The sequence below is a fragment of the Vombatus ursinus genome, unplaced genomic scaffold, assembly GCF_900497805.2.
Source record: "Vombatus ursinus unplaced genomic scaffold, bare-nosed wombat genome assembly UNPS02004533.1, whole genome shotgun sequence".
Lineage (NCBI taxonomy): Eukaryota > Metazoa > Chordata > Mammalia > Diprotodontia > Vombatidae > Vombatus > Vombatus ursinus.
In genome coordinates, this window is record NW_020944311.1 from 1152887 (window position 1) to 1166250 (window position 13364).

The 13364-nt window shown below is 43.2% G+C and overlaps 1 protein-coding gene across 2 annotated transcripts in view; it reads left to right on the plus strand.

Moving 5' to 3' along the window:
* DOCK11 (dedicator of cytokinesis 11) overlaps nucleotides 1–13364 on the plus strand; it is a 191096-nt gene that overhangs the window by 65237 nt on the left and 112495 nt on the right. For both annotated transcript variants that reach the window (XM_027837386.1, XM_027837390.1), the window contains exons 7-11: nucleotides 6575–6709; nucleotides 7700–7877; nucleotides 8246–8325; nucleotides 10005–10088; nucleotides 12695–12835. In XM_027837386.1, the coding sequence (XP_027693187.1) occupies nucleotides 6575–6709; nucleotides 7700–7877; nucleotides 8246–8325; nucleotides 10005–10088; nucleotides 12695–12835 (618 nt within the window). The remainder of the gene's footprint in view (nucleotides 1–6574; nucleotides 6710–7699; nucleotides 7878–8245; nucleotides 8326–10004; nucleotides 10089–12694; nucleotides 12836–13364) is intronic.

Genomic DNA, 13364 nt, shown 5'->3' on the forward strand with positions numbered 1-13364 from the left:
ATATATATATATATATATATATATATATATATATATATATGTTTTATGTATTATGTGTGTATGTACATATGTGTATATATTTATCTTGAATGTACATAGACATTTCCATGTTGTCTTTCCTGTTAGAACGAGAGCTCCTTGAGGACAGGGACTACCTTGTTTTTGCCTTTTTTATATCCTCGGTGTCTAGCACATTACCTGGCACAGGGTCGGTACTTAATAGATGCTTGTTAACTGACTGATTTTCCGTTACTCCGGTCCAGAAGGTGATGGTTGAAATCTCCCAGCACAAAGGTCCAAGAAGTCTCTCTGCCAACCGTGGACCTTAGTACCAGTTGATCTAGATGCCCAGGACTCGCTCCTGCCCTTTACCCCTCGCCCCTCTTCCTTACACATCCTGATTTAGTCTGCTCCCAAAGAGAGAGAGATCATCACTGTGGCAGAAACATCCCCTTCCTTTTCCATAGTTGGAAAGGGATTGGGGGGTTCAGCTAAGGACGATCAATAATGTGAAGGTCACCTCAGTTTCCAAGAGTGGAAGGGATGATGATGATGATGATGACGACGACGACGATGACAACGTCAACATCAAGGTCAGCATCAACAACAGAGAGGAGGCTGGACTGCTCAATTTTTGTTTGGCTTCTGTATTTTCTACCAAGGGGAAGGATCTGTGTGCTGGAAAAAATGGAATTAAAATAGCTAATAGGGAGTACAAACCCAAGTATAGAGAAAGCGCCTACCTGCCTTTGATAAAGCTAATGTTTATATAGTGCCTACTGTGAACTAGGCACTGGGGGGGGGAGGTGATGTTATGATCTCCATTTTACAGTTGAGGAAACTGAGGCAGACAGAGGTTAAGTGCCTTGCCCAGGGTCACATAGCTAGGAAGTGTCTGAGGCTGTATTTGAGTTCCTGACTTCAAGATTGGAGCTCTGTGCCACCTAGCTGTCCTTTCTGGGGCAAGATGAAAGAACTGGGAGATGGGATTCTCGAGTCACCTTTGAATGCTCACTTATTGAATTCTATCTTCTGGGATGTTCTTTCAGGTCTGCCTTTGTAGTGCCTTGTGCTTAACCCTTTCTGGGATGTCTCCTCTCTCTGCTCTAGAGACATGTTCAGATTCACAGATACTCTACATTCACTTGGTTTGTCCTTTATGGAAAATTCGAATGAACTCATTAGGGTGATTCAGGTGTCATTTCAGGGCTCAGCAGCATTTCATGGTTTGCAGTCAGTGCAGGGTTATCCTTACATGAGCATCTGGAGGACTTCAACACACACACACACACACACACACACACACACATGTACACACGCACACGCACGTGCACGCGCACACACACACACACACACATACACACATATACACATACACACATACACACACCCTCATCTGATCCTCACAACAACCCTGGGAAGTCAAATGCTCTAATTATCTCCATTTTCCTGACCCTGAGAGGCCATATGACTTGCCTAAGGTCACACAACTGGTTAAGTATCTGGGGCAAGATTTGAACTCTGATCTTCCTGACTCCAAGTCCACTGCTCTACTCACTACACCATCTTGTCTTTTTAGTAGTCCTCAATATCCTCTTGGTTACTTTTTTTGTGATAATAAGGTCCGAAATTTTTTCCCAACATTCAATGTCCTCCCCTCTTTTAGCTATGTTGAAAGTTAACCCCTCAAAATGCCCTCAGAATTACACCTACTCTAATATAGACACTCTGTGTGCACTCGGTTTATCTGGTTCAGCTTCTCTTCCCACAGTTAGTTATATGAAATGACAAAAAACCTACCTTGAGGATACTAACCATTGTCCATTTTCTGTCTTTCCTTAGTGTTATATTCACCTGAGGAAGAAAGGGAAGGGAAAGAAAGGGAATAAACATTTATTAAGTACCTGCAGTGTGCCAGGCACTGTGCCAAGTTCTCTACAAATATTATCTCATTTGATCCTCACAACAACTCTGGGAGGCAGGTGCTGTTATGATCCCCATTTTACAGATGAGGAAGCGGAGGCAGACGGAGTTGCCCAGGGTCACACAGCTAGGAAGTATCTGAGGTCAAATTTGAATGCACATCTTCCTGACTCCAACGTCCCATGCGCTATCCAGTGTACTATCTAGCTGCCTCTAAGGGTGGTTGGTGGTGAGAACAATACTTTATTCTTGTTCCAGAAAGAAAAATTTGGTTGCAATCTCTCGGCACTTGCCTCAGTATGAGTGAATCCAGTGCTCAGGCTTCAGACCACCTGGCCTTACCCTAACCCCAAGCCTAGAATTTGTGTCTTCCCTGTCTGCTTGTCTCTTTGTGGCTGGCCTCCATAATCCATGCTTACATGGCTTCAGCAGGATTATCTGTTTCCTATTTTGAGTGAAGTCAGTGGAGGACAGGAGGATGATGGGAATTCTCATCTTTGTCCACAGCTGAGATACTAGTGTCCCAAACCACTGAAACTGGAGCAATAAATAGACATGGATTTGGGAGGCCAGAGTATTATATTTTATTTAATAAACACGTTCTCTACTCAACATAATACAATAAAATAATACTCAGTAAAAGAAATAGGAACAAAACATGCAGACTTAAATGGAGATTAAATAACATCTTGAATAATGAGTGAGTTGAAGAACAAATAGTAGGCACAGTAATGATGTTGACCAAGAGGATTAGAAAAAGAGAGAACAGATTAAAACTTGTGGGTTGCAGCTAAAACAATCCTGAGAAGAAAAGTTCTGTCTCTGGAAACTAATGTTAACAAAACATCGCCAAAAGAGCTACGAAATAAGCATACATTTAAAAAAAAGACTATAGCATAAACAAGTTCACAGCTCTAAGACAAGAAGACCCCTTCAGAATGAGGAAGAATCAGCTCAATTGAAAAGGGCAGAGTATTTGAGGAGCTCCGATTGTCTTCAGAGAAGCTCCTGGAGAATGCAGGCAAGCCAACCCGCCTTTATTTGGGCACCCCATGATTGCCGGTCACTCGGATTCCAGTTCTCCTCCAGACTTACCTTTGTAAAGCCAAGTGACCTCTGCCTCCCTCGGTTTGGTGCTGAGTAAAATATGGGTAATTCCACATATTCCTAAGACACCGCTCATTGGCACTCTTCCATATAGTTATCATTGGAATAGCTTACCCAAATAGAAAGTGAAGTTACCCTCTGCCTTCAATACCAGCATCACAGACACCTCAATAAACATTTGTCAAGCTACATTTCTTACTTCCTCTTTCCTTCTTTGTGAAAAGACAGAAAGTCCCTTTTCTTTGAGACAAAGCCTCTAAGCTTCCCTCTAGATATAAGACCAACACATAATGGCTGCAGTAAGTGAGCAGCACTCCCAGATGCCATAGCAGGGCTCCATTGCAGGAAGTGATTTCCTATCATTTCAGCCCTACAGGTTCTGCTCTCTTAGAATGATGTGCTTTGCTGATATTGAAAGTGTGGCTGCTACTGCTGCTAAGTGTGCTTTTTGTTGTGAAGCAGTGATATGAGGAAAACACTGAGCAGTCTTCATTCAATTCCGAGCCTTGGAATCTTTGACTTCCTGCCTTCTCGTTGTGTCCTATACTTTGTGGTTAACAGCGTCTCTTGTAAACAGTGTGGCCCTTGCTATAGATTCTCTAGAATTCAAGCTTAGATTTGATCACAATTCACTTTACTCAGTTCATTTACACTACTCAGTCATAGCATTGGCTTGAAGAGTCAATCTTAGCTTTATTCGGCACCTAATTACTCCACTGTCTTTTAGAACTTTCAGATTTGCAGATGATATAAAACTGAGAGCCAATGCTGCTGCAAGGCCAATGCCCCCAAAGAGATCAAAGAAGGAGGAAGAGGATCCCCTCCCCAAATATATACACAAATGTTTATAGCAGGGTTTTTTTGTAGTGACAAAGAATTGGAAACTGAGGCTGTGTCCTTAACACTTGGGGAATGGCTGAACAAATCATGCTATATGAATGAACTTTAAGAAAAGATGAAAGGAATGGTTTCACAAAAGCCTAGGAAGAACTGATACTGGGTTAAGGGAGCAAAACCAAGAAAACAGTTTAAACAATAACAACTATTTTGTGAAGACTGACAACTTTGAAAGACTTAGGAACTCTGATCGGCGCAGTGACCACCGACTGTTCCAGAAGACCTGTGATCAGACACGATGCCCACCTCCAGATAGAAAGGTGATGGACTCACGTGACATATTGAGGCATCTTTTTTGGATATCATTTTGCTTGGCTTTATATATGTTTGTACTGGGAGCTATGTTTTTCTTGCTTTCTCGATGAGCATGGGGCAGGGCTGGCGGGAAGCAAGAGGGAGATAATTCACACTTGAAAATAAAAGAAAATTGATAAAGAAAAGACAAAAAGGCTATTTAACATTTTGGCCAAGAGTGAGGGTGCAAAAAGATCTTAACGCACTGGAACAATTGGCAAAATCTAATAAGATGAAATTTTATAAGGGGAAGTAAAGTCCTTAAAAAGTGACTTAAAAAAAAGCAACCACAAAAGTACAGGATAGGCTAGGTATGTCTAGACAGTTGAGTCACCAGTGTGATGCAGCAGGCGGCCAGAGCGGCATCGTGTCTAGAACGAGGGAGGCGGTAGGTTCACTCTCCTCTTCCCCGACTTCCTCAGAATACATCTGGAGGATTGTGTTCAGATCCAGGCATCACATTTTTAAGAAAGACCCTAATAAATAAGAACACATCAAGAGAAGGATAATCGGGTTGGTGAAAGGCTTCAAGCTAAGACAAGGAGCATGATGTGAATAAGGCAAACCTGGGTTCACATCCTACCTCAGACATGTGACTATGAATGGACAAGGTGCTTGGCTTCTCTGAGCCTCGGTTTCCCCATCTGTAAAAGAGGCATAGTACCTATGGAGTTGTTCTGGAGCTCAGATGAGATCATCCACTTAAGCCAGGTACTGGGGATTCAAAGACCAAAGTGAAACACTCCAACTGTTCTTGTCCTTTAGCGGCTTACATTCCACTGGGAGGAAACAGCATGAGTGCATGAAAAAGATTCAGAGTAAACACGAAATAATTTCAGGGTGAATTCACTATGAGAATCAGGAAAGACCCCTTATATGAGTTGGGATCTGAGCTATGCTTTGAATGAAGCTAGGGATTTTATAAGACTAAGGTGAGTAGAGGGAGCACTCCAGGCGTGGGAGACCACCTGTGCAAAGGCATGGAGGTGGGAGATGAAATATTGTATATGGGAAATAGAAAGTAGGCCAGTTTGGCAGGTCATAGAGAGTATGTGAAGAGAAATAATGTGGAACTAATTTGGAAGGATGGATTGAATCAGATTGTGAATGGGAGCCATTGAAGCTTCTTAAGCATTAGAGTGACATGGCCAGACCTCTGCTTTCAGAAGATCACGTTAGGGGGCAGCTAGGTGGCGCAGTGGATAGAGCTCTGGCCTTGGAGTCAGGAGGACCTGAGTTCAAATCCTTTCTCAGACACATGACACTTATTAGCCGTGTGACCCTGGCCAAGTCACTTAACCCCAATTGCCTCACCAAAAAGCAAAAAGTAAAATAAAATAAAAAAGAGGATCATGTTAGCAGATATGTGGAGGATGATTTGAAGGGGTGAGACACTCGAGTCAGGGAGACCAATTTGGAGGTTATTACTATGCAGTAGTCTAGTCAGGAGGCGATGATGAGTCCATTGAGGATGTAGAGTGTAAGTAGAGAGCAGGATGAGATGGGACCACATGTCATGGAGGTGGGATTGACACAGTTTGACAGTTGACTGGGTATTGGTTGGGGAGCCAAGGGGAAGGTAGAGGATAACTTCAGAGTTATCTGGCTGGTGGTGGCTAGATGAATGAAATAGGGAAGCTAGTCATGGGGTAGGATTTGGGTAGAAAGATAGTAAGTTCTCTTTGGAACATGTTGAGCATAGAAAGTGTTTTGCCAACTTCAAAGTTTATAAAATAGGAGTTATTATGATCGTCCTAATTTGGACTATAATTATACCATAAGCCAGGTACTGCCACCGTGCTATACCAAGCCAAATACTGGAAGTGAGGACAGCTAGTGGAGGCTCATTTCCCCAGTGACAGCCAAGATGCTGTTTCTCAGCTGCTGTTTCTTTCTTTCTTTCTTTTTTTTTTGGTGAGGCAATTGGGGTTAAGTGACTTGCCCAGGCTCACACAGCAAGTAAGTATCAAGTGTCTGAAGTCAGATTTGAACTCAGGTCCTCCTGACTCCCAGGCCAGAGCTCTATCTACTGTACCACCTAGCTGCCCCTCAGCTGCTGTTTCTTCTACCCCCACAGAATAGTAGGATATCTGGGAATGAAAAAAGAAACACCCACCTGGCAATGAGGGCTCCAGCATTTGGAAGAATTGAGTTAATTTCTTTTTCGGTGTTTGCTTAACTGTGGGCCAATCACTGTCTCTTTCTTTAAAAAGGAGATACCTCACAGGTATGTCTGTAGATTGTTGAGATAAATGATGTCTGCAAAGCCCTCTGAGTTCCTCAGATCAAAGGAATGGTCGAGATAGAATGGAATTGTGACTAATATATCATTGGTGCTCTTGTCTTTTTACAGGTATTCAAGAGAAGGTATTTTTACTTAACTCACCTTCCTGATGGTTCATATATTCTTAATTCCTATAAAGATGAGAAGAATTCAAAGGAATCTAAAGGTTGCATCTACCTGGATGCCTGCATTGATGTTGTTCAGGTAGGCATGGGATCATGGGGAATCTCAACTGCATAGGAGCCAAAAGAACACAATTCCATTTGAGCTCCATTAAGCTGTGTGACCTCAGGCACTTACTCCTCTGGGCCTTACCAACCTTTTCTATAAACTAGGATTTGATGAGATGATCTCTAAGGTCCTGACGTAGTCACAGTTGACATAAAAGAGGGGTTGGCCTCCTTCCAGGGTCTGATTTTCAAGTTTGTAAAAATGAATTTGAACAGAATTATTTGGATGAGACAGACCTTTTCCATTTAACACATTATAGACATCATAGATTCAGAGCCAAGAATGGGACCTCCAAGGTGATCTAGTCCGAGCGTTTCATCTTATAGATGAGGAAACTGAGGCCCACAGAGTGGCAATGAGTTGCCCAAGGTCATACAGCTGATATTCAAAGGCAATACAATGAAACTGTCTCCTGATCTCAGGTGATCTCAGTGTTCTCAGCACTGCCCCACACTGCTTCCAGATTGGAATTGGGCCACATTTAGGTTTGTTGTTCACCATTGTCCGAGAAAAGGCTAAATTTTGCACAAGCAAAAACTTTAATAGCAGGGAAAGGGTAAGGCAGCATTTGTTTATTGTGGAGCAGCTGCTCCCCCCTGCTCTACAATGGGAGACTGTCCAAGAAGTGAAGTGTCTTCTTCTATTTCAACAGTATTTATTGAGCACTTCCTCCATGCTCATCACCGTGCTAGGTGCTGGGTGCTGGGTGACAGATGCTGGGTTCGTTCAGTCATTCATTGTTTGTCCTTCATTTTCAAAGAGGACCATGACATCAGGAAGGTGATGCCATGACTTACAAGTGAATTGTGCTGGGGGCGAGGTGCTGAAGGAAGTGACGAGTGAATGTAAGAGTGTGGTCTTTGTCCTTTAGGAATGTACATTCTAGTCAGGAGATGTGTGCATTGAGCAAGGACACTGAAGTAACTCTGCTAACCAGATGTGCATCTTGTCTTTAACCACTAGTGTCCCAAAATGCGGCGTCACGCCTTCGAGCTCAAGATGTTAGACAAGTACAGCCATTATCTGGCAGCAGAAACTGAGCAGGACATGGAAGAGTGGCTGACGACGCTGAAAAAAGTCATTCAGCTCAATGCAGACGGCTCCGGGCAAGAGAAGAAAGAGGCCGTGGAGTCCGTGCAAGGTTGGAGTTTTTGAGTGAGCCATTCTTGCGGTCGTGCCCTTGTCTCTAAGCATGTGGGTACACATCTTTGCCTTGACCCTTTCCTTAGCCAAAGGTGGTTATGGAGGTGGAAGGATTAAAACAGAAATATAAGGCAGTGCTCCATGGATTCTGACATGGGAAATATAAGCGGCCTTGCAGTTGGACACTTTGGATAGGAAATTCATGGCAGGTTTTTAAAAGTCCAAGTTTTCCATTGCTCCTATAATCAGAAATCTTAGCAAGAGATCTGGGCATGGGGAAGGAGAGCTGGTTGGGCGCTTTTTCTGAGTTGATTAGTAAGACATGATCTGCATGGTTTGGAACATCTGCTTTTAATGAATTTACAGAAGATGAAACGAGCAGCCAAGGAAAATCGGAAAACATCATGGAAAGCTTGGAGAGGAGTATGCACCCTGAGCTGATGAAGGTAGAGCTTTTTTTAATGGTGGTTGAAATTAAACAGAGAGAATGAAGGAGAAACTCTACCAGTATCAGTGATGTCTCCCACTGAGTGGCACTGTTCCCAGTTTACTTGGGGGTCTCTGTCCCCCAGTCATTTTACTTATGGTGTTTACAAAGAGCCCCTAATAAGCACTGAAGCCCTTTGGGAAGGAACCCTTTGAATTTGGAAGGTATTCTACAGCACTTCCTTTCCATCATGTAATTGGATTGACATCTGATCGGTGATTTCTTAGAAATACATTTTTTTGGTATACTACAAATATATGTGCGTGCGCGCATGCACGTGTGTGTGTGTGTATGTGTGTGTATGTGTATGTGTGTATGAATGAGTCATGTCACCGAGTGTCAAATTTGGGTAGTGGACCACACTCTGTAAATATTTAAATTATGTATGTATGTGTGTATATGACAATAATACATGTACACACACATATATAACAGCTAGGTGGTGAAGTGGATAGAGTGCCAGGCTTGGAGACAGGAAGACTCATCTTCCTGAGTTCAAATCTGGCCTCAGATACTTCCTAGCTGTGTGACCCTGGGCAAGTCACTTCACCCTGTCTGCCTCAGTTTCTTCATCTATAAAAAAAATGAGCTGGAGAAGGAAATGGCAAACTGCTCAAGTATCTCTGCCAAGAAAACCCAAAATGGGGTCACGTGACTGAAAAGGACTGAGCAAAACGAAAATTTGTTCTAAAACTATCTCTTCCAATCTTCTCCTTACATCCCAGAAAGCCACTGAGGCACAGACTGTCAGCGGGATGGGAGCATAACTGAACAGGAATCTCCTCTATGACGTACCTGACAAGCGGGAATCTAGCCTCCTGGGTTAGGGAATCCATTACTTTCCAAAGCTAGGCACTGGGATACAGAAGCAGCCAGCTGGGTCACTCTCTTCTACTGACTTGCTGTGTGACCTTGGGCTAGTCTCTTCCCTTCCCTTGGCCTTGGTTTCCCTGTCTTTAAAAATTGAAGTGTTTGGGGGCAGCCAGGTGGCGCTGCAGTGGATAGAGCACTGGCCCTGAAGTCAAGAGGACCTGAGTTCAAATCTGGCCTCAGACACATAACACTCACTAGCTGTGTGACCCTGGGCAAGTCACTTAACCCCAATTGCCTATGAAAAATTTTTTTTAAAAATTGAAGTGTTTGGACTGAACTGTCAGGTCTTTATTCCATGGTCCCTGATGTAACATAAGATCTGGTGAATAACGCTTTATTCAGCTAATCTCTATCTCTAGGGATTCTCCAATGTCTCCTCTCAATCTTTACCTTTCCAAACTGGAGAATCTTAGTTTCCTGAGTCTGCCTTGCCTCTCCTCGGGCCCATGTTAGTCGTCCTTCTCTGGCTTTCTCCAGGTTTGAAGGTGTGGGGACTAGGGCCGCATGGCAGGTACAGGGAGTGGGGGGAGGCCCCAGTGAGAGGGGTTATTAATTGATGCAGCTGTTGCTTGGTTGAGCCAGTGTCCCATCAGGAAAGCTTTTTTTGCCTTTTTGGAGTTGTCAGCACTTATAGTTGGGTGGTTGCTGGATTTTTTTGGTAAACTATCTACTTGCAAACTAACTACTTGCAAACTTGAAAACTTGAAGAAAAATAAAAAGACATTTGATCCATTTTTCAAACTTGATCTCCTTTTTCATTTTTAGTATGGAAGAGAAACTGAACAGCTGAACAAGCTTAGCAGAGGAGATGGGAGACAGAACCTCTTTTCCTTTGATGCTGACGTGCAGGTGATGCTCTCGTTGCAGGACCCTCATTGGGAGATCACAGACCCTGCCTTCATGGAGCTTACAGTCCAGATAACTATAAAATATACTACTAGATACTGAGTGCATTAATGCACTTAACAAAGTGTCATAGATGAGACCCAAAGGGGAGGTTGTTATTGAGAAGGGGATCAGGGGAGCCTTCATGGAGGAGGTGGTGCTTGAGGTGGTGTTTAAAGGCTGGCTAAGATTTCATCAGGCAAAAGAGGGGCAGTGAGAATATTTTGGGCACGTGGAAGAAACATCACGAGAAAAGGCAAAAAGATGGAAAAGCAACAGATATATTTGGGAGCAGAAAGCAGCCTAGTTTGGCTAGGCGATAGTATGGATTCAAGAGAATAATTCTATGACATCAGCCTGAGAAGGCGGGGTGATGCCAGATTCTGGATGGCCTTAAATGCCAGGCAAAAGAATTTGGATGTGATTTGGTAGGCAATAGGAAGGCTCTGATGATTCAGGAGCACAAGAGTACGGTGCTCATGTTTTTATTCTACTGTTCTAGCAGGGGTGTGGAGGGCGGACTGGAGGTGGGGGAGAGAGTGGAGGCTTTTGCCAAGAGTCAGTGCCGGCAGGTGTAAAAGCCTGCACCACAGGGGTGGCAGAAGGAAGATCTGTGAAATGTTGGCTACTGATTTGGCACCCCAAAGGTTACTGATTCCTCTTTGTGTTTGGTTCATTTTGAATAGATGGGTGACAACAAACTCTTCTTCCAGTATGAATAGTTCTGAGTTGAATGTATTTTTCATGTTCACTCTCTCTTTCCCCCAGCACCTTGAAGATAAGTTGGAAAAAGAGTTTTTTTTTCCATAGGAAGTAGTATAAACATCTCCCTTTAGCAAAGATGCATCATGAAAAGTGAGGAGCCTTTGAGGAGTACTAGTTGGTTGGTTGCCCTTTTCCTTCCTCTAGAGCCGCTAAGAGACAACAGGTCTGGGTTCCCAAATGCCGTCCATTCTAAATCTTATGTGCCAAACATATAGGAGCTTTGTCTTTTTCCCTAGATAATTGGGCCTTAATTGGACCCGTGAGGCTTGTTCCTGCCGCACAAAGGAACCAACTAAATGTGGTTGAAATCAAAGCCAGTCAATCTTTCTTTTTTAAAATTTGTGGTGTAGCATGTTTGCGGTCATGGAACTGAGCTGGTTTTATGTGGGAATTGCGTATCAATGAGCTACTGTGAAGAAAGATGCCTGGTGCCTGTAGTGAGGCTCTGAGGACAAGAGATGTCAATTTTACAGTATGGAAGCAGAGGAAATAGATCCCAAGTATCCTTTCCCTGAGGGCTGCCTCAGAGCTTTACCCTTTTTTTTTTAGTTCCCAGCTTGATGTGTCAATACAATTGCCTCAGATGCTCTCTCTTGGGTGATTGAACTGGTAGGGAAGGATCTGATGATGCTGCTTCGTATGGGATCGCTGGCCTCCAGACGGGCAGCCATTTGGGTGGTTTCATGCCACATCTCTTCCCGTTGCACCGTTTGAGCGCACAGGTAGCAACAGATCACTCGGCAGCTGTTAGGACAGGCCTCTTTAGCCAGACTTTCTCGTGCAGCTGTGCAGAATTGTTCATGGATAGTCATGTTCATTTTTATATTTGTCTGTTGTAGGTAAACCGATCTAATATATAAGGCCCCTTTCAGGAGGATTTGGTCTTTTTTAATAGGCTAGGTCAACACTACTGCAATTAGTTGAGACATTATAAGTAAAGAAACCTACTGGGATTTAAATTACCTCAATAATTTGAGGAAAGCATTTTGTTTACTCTTCTGATATCTATGTTGGTAGTTTCTTCTTCTCATATTCATGAGACTCCATGCAACTGAGTGGTGCAGTGGATAGAGCATTGGACCTTGGAGTCAGGAAAACCTCAGTTTAAATTCTCCTTCTGACGCTTAATAGTTTTTTGACTCTGAGCAACTCATTTAATTTCTCTGTGCCTCTGCTTTCTTATCTGTGAAATGGAGATAATAATAGCATCTACCTCCCAGGGCTGTTGTAAGGATCAAATGGTGTAGCACAGGTAAAGTATTTGCAAACCTTAAAGCACTGTGCTAACTGCTATTTTTTTTATTTTTATTATTGTTGTTGTTGTTATCCTTTGCTACAGAAAAACAGTTAAACATCCCTTTCACTTTCCAAGGGGTGGCCCTTCCCCTCATAACTAAGAAGTGTGTAGTTAAGCAAAACAGACCAGTGCACTGGCCACATACGACAATGCACCAAATAGTCATCACTCTGCTGTGAAATCGAGAAGCCTGCTTTGATGTCAGCCCACCAGATCATTTCCAGCCCAACGTCACGACGAGGAAAACTCTGGCTCTTCCCCTTATTTGTGAACAGAATGACAATAATGAGCACCTGGGTTGCTTGAGCCAAGGGAGCCAGGCCTTGGAAATTGAGGGCATGTTGTCTTCTGGGTCTCTTTGTGGAGGGCAGTGGCTTATCTGCCCAGCTTTGGCAGGGGCCAGAACCTGAGCACGTAGACTGAGGTTGGGGCCTGCTGATTGGATACCAAGACTTATAGTCACATGTCCTTTAATTTGTTGGTAATGCTGCCCATGTGTTTTTTCTAGAGGTTGGACTTTTCCGGCATTGAACCCGACGTAAAGCCATTTGAAGAAAAGTGTAGCCGCCGTTTTATAGTGAGCTGCCATGACGTAACCTTCAACGTCCTGGGCCACGTTGGAGATGGTGCCCAGGGACCACCCACAAACGTATGTATGACTTGTCTCTTGGAAACCACCATCTTGCCATTGGTGCAGTAGTTTCAGCCAGGAAAAGCTCCTCTTGTTGGCAGCAAGTGGAAGTGCATTTTTGTCCTAGCCCTGATGTATGACCAATTGACAAACATCCTTCAGCTTGCATTCGCTTAAAAGGTATTTTAGATTCTTGTTTGTTGTTGCTTAACAATATCATTCTGAAATCAGATCACTTTGTATCATCTTCGACTGTCTGACTTAAACAAGAAAGGATTTGATTTTCACATTCTTGGGCTTCAGTGACATATAAAATTATTCCACAAGCATATTAACAGTAGGATTCTCTTAATTTACTTTTGAATGCAGCTTCAAATTGGACAAAGTCTGTCAGTTGTTCTAGAATGTCATTTTCTAGCATGCAAATGAGCCATTGTTCATTCTGAGTTGTGAAGGGTATGCAAATGAATACAAAGGGCTTCCCAGCTACAGAAATGATGAAAAGATTTTGGTGGGATTCAGAGTTTTAAAAATGAATTGTCAGTTT